Source organism: Rousettus aegyptiacus, unplaced genomic scaffold (genome assembly GCF_014176215.1).
Source record: "Rousettus aegyptiacus isolate mRouAeg1 unplaced genomic scaffold, mRouAeg1.p scaffold_m13_p_1, whole genome shotgun sequence".
Classification (NCBI taxonomy): Eukaryota; Metazoa; Chordata; class Mammalia; order Chiroptera; family Pteropodidae; genus Rousettus; species Rousettus aegyptiacus.
Genome location: NW_023416284.1, coordinates 181,129,239 through 181,135,238, shown reverse-complemented (window position 1 = coordinate 181,135,238; position 6,000 = coordinate 181,129,239). Strand labels below are relative to the sequence as shown.

Here is a 6,000-nt window from a genome sequence, read left to right as displayed (position 1 = left end):
GATGAAGAATACGTCGTCAGAAGGCCACAGGAGGGTCACCTTTAAGAAAAAAAAAAATCCATCCGATGCTGATTTCTCGACTTGCTTCTTTCTTCCTTGTGAACGTTCCGGTGACCTGGGCCACGGGTTGAGAAGCAAAGGATGACAGGAGGGGGCGGAAAGCTGGGATGGAGCGGAAAATCCGGAGACGTGGTCAGCGCGTCTCGGCCACTCACAGCGTCGCCTCCTTGCTCTCTGACCCGCTTTGCGCTGGAGGAGCCCGCGCGGGGCATTCCCCTCAGGCCGGCTGGTGCCCGCCTTCACCTCCACGCCTCACTCCTCAGTCTGCAGAAAGGAATCTCGTGGCCTGGAGAGAGGAGAGGCTTGCTCTTATTTCACATTTAAAATAGAGCCAATTTAACTCTTCCTAGACGCTTTTTAAAAACACCAAAACAGGAGATTGAAAGCGTGTACTGCCTGCTTGTTCTGCTGGGGGTATCGTACAGAATCAACAATTAAAATCAAGACGGACTCTTTAAACCTAATTTTTCCACTCATGAGAATGAGAATATAATGCATTGTGAATTCATTCGGGGGAAAAGATCACTATTTCGTAATCTAATTTATAATCACGGAAAACGTGTGAGTCCACCGGGCATAAAGAACTTTTGATTATCACAAAATATTTTAACTTCCATAGTGACTTCTACGCCGGCAGGATATGGGGATAGTAGCAATAGTATATAGATCACCCTAAGACCTACACAGTTTGTGTCTGTTAGTGTCACCCTTGTTAGCTTGGTAACCTTGGGACAGTTCAGCTCTCTTAGCCCGAGTCCCCTCACCTAAAGTGGAGATGACAAAAATATTGCTTGTTTCAAACGTTGAACGAAACTGTGCACATGCACCCTTTAGCAGTGTCTGGCCTAAAGTTCTTAGCAAAAGTTGACTATTAACGTGATGATTTTTTCCCCCCAAAAGAGAGGGAATCAAAGAAGAGGGAAGGGAACAAGACAAAGCGGAAAGGTGAGGAATGAGGGTGAGGAGGCAGAGCGGGGCGGACCGGGGCCGGGGCGGCTTTCACAATTTCCCATCATCTATTGCAGAGTCTGCTCTCAAACATTTTGTAAGAGCCTCCATCAAGGTAATGTTTGAACCCTTGGAGCAGAGGCAAGGGCCTCTGAGACAATCATTAACTGTGTGTAATTAGCTTGTCGCTCGACGCATTTCCCGTCATGTAAGCCAGTGACATCTCAGACCGGGACACACGGCGATCTGGAGAGTGCTGGCTGGCCCCAGAATGCTACATGCGAAAGTGGCCCTTCTCCTCCTTTTGTTTCTGAAATCAGGTAAGGCGTAAAGGTTTTTTAAAACGTTCGTCGATGTTTTTTCTCCTAGCGATGTATTAAGAACAGATACCTAATGGTTCATGAGCATCTAGTTTAACTTAGCTTTCGATTCGAGAGAGTCCCAGTTCGGGATCTAAATATAAGATTGAAGAATTCTTCAAGAAAGGAGTTCGATTTCCCTGGGAATGCTGTGAATACAAATGGGCAGAGAAAAAAAATGAACGATTTTTTTAAAATCTGAAAGACCGAGCTCAAACGATGGTTATTTTACTTTCTACCAAATAGCCCAGGGAGCTAAAAAAAAAAACCAAAAGTTGTTAGTTTCTGGACCTGGTTCTCAGTTTAATGTAGATCATTTTGGTGACGGGGCCATTTACTCTTCACTTTCTAGTGCAAACAATGAAACATCTCTTTAACCGTGTTCTTTGACCAGTCCGTAGTTGTATTTTACTAGTTTCTTGTTCATTATGGTTTACGGGAAGCTTTTCATACATAAGCGTTTGCGTCCATGCCTGGAGAAATCACAGATCGATTTGCCGAAAGACGCACGCATGCAGAAATTCAACGAACACTCATTAGTGCTTGGGGTAGGCCAGGCACACTTTCATACATACATACACGCATACATACATACGTACATACATAGATGCATGCATGCATACGTGTGCGTCATTTGCTAATACTGGTTTATTTAACTGGTGTGACAGGTAGGGTGGTATATTCGTCCTCGTTTTATTAGATGAGCGGTTCATATTTAGGAAAATTGTGTTATTTGCCTATCGACCAAGTAAAGAAACCAGGATTTAACCCAGGGCTCTCCCGGAAGAAATGTGGTGATCTCTTTGCTTTCCCAACTCTGTTTAATCCTTCTTTAAAATGTTCTGAGCATGTCTTTGTAGTCCCTTTTCCTCCCTGACCGCTTTATCGAGATATAATTCACCTAATACATTAATTTGCCTGCGGAAAGCATGCAATCCAATGGTTTCGCCATATTCAGAGTAGTGCAGCCATTGCCACGGTACCTTCTAGAAGCTTATCATTACATCCCTTCAAAACCCTATGCCCATTGGTTGTCACCCCTCCCCCCGCCTCCCCTCCACCCTTCCCCATCCCCTGGCAGTCGCCAATCTGCTTTCTTTCTCCGATTTACCTATTTCGAACATTTCATTTAAATGGGATAATACATTCTGTAGTACTTCTTCATGTAAACAGTGCATAGATACTTGAAATTCAATTTATAATTGCCAGATAAAAATTCACGAGTTGTACTTTAAAACTGGAGTCAAATGCATTCGAATTTAGTGGCACCGTTTGAAGAAATCGCCCAGAAAATGCAGAGCAGAGCACGGGCAGTACAAGGCGGTTTTTGTGGGAGATGTTTGTGCGTGGGCGCGCAGATCTGCGTTGACTGGTCCAGCCCACGGAAGGCAGGACCCGGAACACTGTGACCCTGATTCAGGCAGGTCACACCCCAATGTTAGAAGGAACTTCTCTGTAGTAGGATTAACATATGTCCTCACCAAGCTGGGCCGGGGGCTGGGGGAGCTCTTTTTGAAAGGAAGGCATTTACTCTCTGAGAATGCGCTTCGTGGTACCAGTATTCTGAAATCACCGCGGGGAGGAAACACACCCTTTTATAGCTGTTCTCAGTGAGAGGTGGATAAGCAGTTCACATTTCACAAACCACTAGGTCTCGTCTTCCAGATACAGAAGCTCTGGTGCCCATCTGCGTACCTCGGTGATCAAAAAGCAAACAAACTCGCATTATCAGCAAAACTCTTGCTTTGGTAGTCACATGCATCCTTGCTGGCCGAGAATGTAAAAATAATCTTTCTTACTAAAAAGATTTTTTTGATGTTTCTTGCTCGGCAAATCAACTGCATTTTACCCCTGGAATTGAATAAAAGAAAATATTTGGAAAATTTTTCTCAAACAAAATCTAAAAAAAAAAAGAAACCTCTTTGGGTATATTTCTTTGGGTTATTTTGGCTCGTGAGGCAGGTCTCAGCGGCCTTAATAACATAACATAATTAAAGGGTGACATAAATGGAAATTTTCTTGTTTCGATGGCATTTACACCCTGGCCTGCTCCAGTCTCTAAGAACTCTTCAAGAAGTTTAAGTTAGCTCTTCGTAGGATACGTTTTACAGAGTTATCATGTTTGCTTTTTAAATCACATCCTGATCTATAGAATTCACCAGAGTACAACCAGCTCTCCCCGGAAATGAGAGCTCAACATGGGAGAAAATGCAGGATAAAGTCACGGATGCCGGTCTAAAATACCTATTTTCCCACAGGCTTCTGATACATTTCTCTAGTACTTTTGGGGCATTGCATTTAGATCTCGCCGGCCAGCTTTCTGTTCGGTGTCTACCCTCGCAGTATCTGACACAGAGGAAGGACCAAGCGACGAGAAAGGGAGGGTGGCTTTGCCACTGGCCACCAGGCCGCCTCGCCCTGTGCCCTGCGTGAGCCTCCAGGCGGTCGCGGATGGTCTTTCTGAGGCCGAGAATCTGACTCTGAGCGCTCGAGAATGTCTCGTCTTTGGAAAACTCGCGTGCCCGCCCACGCCCTCTAGGAGATGCTCCGTTCACAGCCAGGCCTCCGATGAGGCCTGTAGGAGATGCTCCGTTCATAGCCGGGCCTCTGATGAGGCCTGCCTTCTCATGCTGCTCCCGCTGCCTCTCCTAGTCACTCCTCCATCTCCTCCACCGGCTCTGTGTCTCCACCACTTCCCTCAAACGTGGTCAAGGTCGCTGCGTTGCCTAATCCCATTTAAGCAAACTTTAGGAAACTTTGCTATCTTTATTTTATTAACCTCTTTGGCCTCTCACCCTGCGAAAATCACTAGCATTCCAGACTGAGGAACCGGAAGCCCACAGCTCCAGGCTTGGAGTGGAGCTGCCTCGGGGGGCCCGGAACAGGGGCCACTCTGTAGGCTCGCAGTGGGGTCGTGGCTCAGGGCACCTCGGCCAGTCTCCGCAGTAGCAACAGGCAGAGCAACCTTCGGGCAGATCCCTTGCCTCAGATTTTTATCTCATAGGAAGATCAAAACTAGTATTTGTCCCAGGTGCTACTTTCTTACAATTCCCTCTGAAATGCCAGATACATGTCATCGTCACGGAAAAGGTTGTTTCTCTTTAATTAACAGTGAGGTGTCTTTGTACGGGGCCCAGCATACAGATGGCCTCAGATCGTGGTTCAGATTTCGTTCGGGTCCTATTTGTTCTCAGCTCACCCGAATTTTTGTATCTTGAGGTGGAACCATTCAGCTTATCACAGCAGCCAAAGTGACAGCGTCACACCAGAAGTTTATACTGTTGGAGACCAAGGGGTGGCCTCCGGTTTCGTTTTACACCCAGGGATGAACACACCAGCCTCAATGTCAGTAACAGTTGCCGCTGGTGGTCTCTCCGTGTTCTCTGGTGACATAGCACTCAACAGCGCTCGGATCAAATGTATTCTTATTGATGGCTCCACGCCCATCAGCGCAGTAACAGAGAAGTTATTAAACAGTTGTAAGCTATGCGTCTACCGATCCAGTTGGCCTTTCGCTAGACCGCAATCCATTAAAGGAACCGTTTTCCTGGCTACACGTTGTTATTCACGGCCACCCTTTCTGCTTCCAATAAAGCGGCGCGTTTTACTTGGTCGACGCAAAGCAAAGAGAGTGCAACGTCGCCACGACTAAACAGCGGCGTTGATTAAGTTTATCGTCTTCCGTCCGCAGGTCACGGAGACCCGCTGGACAGCTATGTGAACACACAGGGGGCGTCGCTTCTCACCTTCAACAGGAAGCAGCTGGAAGCCGGAAGCATAAGCGAGTGCGCGGCCAAATGCGAAGAAGAAACAGGATTCGTTTGCAGGTGTTTCCGCTGTTACCGCTCTTACGTTTGAGACATTATATTATTTCTGTATCGAGAAATCCGCTCACAAATGTATTAACGAAAACACGATTTAAGAGGAAAATGGAGGTTTATGGGATTGGAGGTTCGAAGCTACACTTGCTCCTTGTTGTCTGAAACCAGACAGACAGTTTCTTGTCAAAGTTTATTAGCATTCTCTTTAGAAAAATGCCCCGAAAGGAACTTATTTATTTTTATAGATGACATGAGCAGCTATTTTTCTGAACCCTGATTTTTAACATCTTTATCCCTAAATATTTATTGAGGAGCATGTGACGAAAAATGCCTCCAAGGGGCGAAGGATCGTAGATTCATTTATCCGCTATATCTGAAGTATAGCAGTATAGATGATAGGCCTTTGTATAAAAACGAGATACATATTTATGGTGGAGCCACAGAAATTGGATAGAACATAAAAATTTTCTAAAATACAGCCAATGTGAGGGATCAATAAGTGGTATAATCAATATGTGCTCTATCCAGATTCAGGGGAAAGAAGGGTTCCTAAGGGTCGATACAGCCAGGAAGGCCCCAGGAAGGAGGTGGGAAGTGGGCTGGGCTTTGCAGGGTGAGCTGGAGCTTGGTGACACCAGTGTGGCTGGTGGCACTTGAGGCAGGGGTGGCTGGGGGAGGGTCCGAGGTGCCAAAGCAAAGGGCTCAGGGGGGCAGACGGGGCTGCCAAGGTGGCTCAGGGGGGAGACGGGGCTGCCAAGGTGGCTTGGACAGCTTTGGGTGCCACACTGACTGCCTACACAGGACTGGGGGGC

General features: G+C 46.6%; 1 protein-coding gene across 2 annotated transcripts in view; it reads left to right on the top strand.

The window, feature by feature from the left end:
- The first annotated feature begins 1,125 nt into the window (after positions 1–1,125).
- PLG (plasminogen) overlaps positions 1,126–6,000 on the top strand; it is a 36,177-nt gene continuing 31,302 nt past the window's right edge. The window contains exons 1-2 of one of the 2 annotated variants that reach the window (XM_016152739.2): positions 1,126–1,328; positions 5,059–5,194. In XM_016152739.2, the coding sequence (XP_016008225.2) occupies positions 1,280–1,328; positions 5,059–5,194 (185 nt within the window). In that variant the 5' untranslated portion in view covers positions 1,126–1,279. The remainder of the gene's footprint in view (positions 1,329–5,058; positions 5,195–6,000) is intronic. The other variant, XM_016152740.2, reaches the window with a different exon arrangement.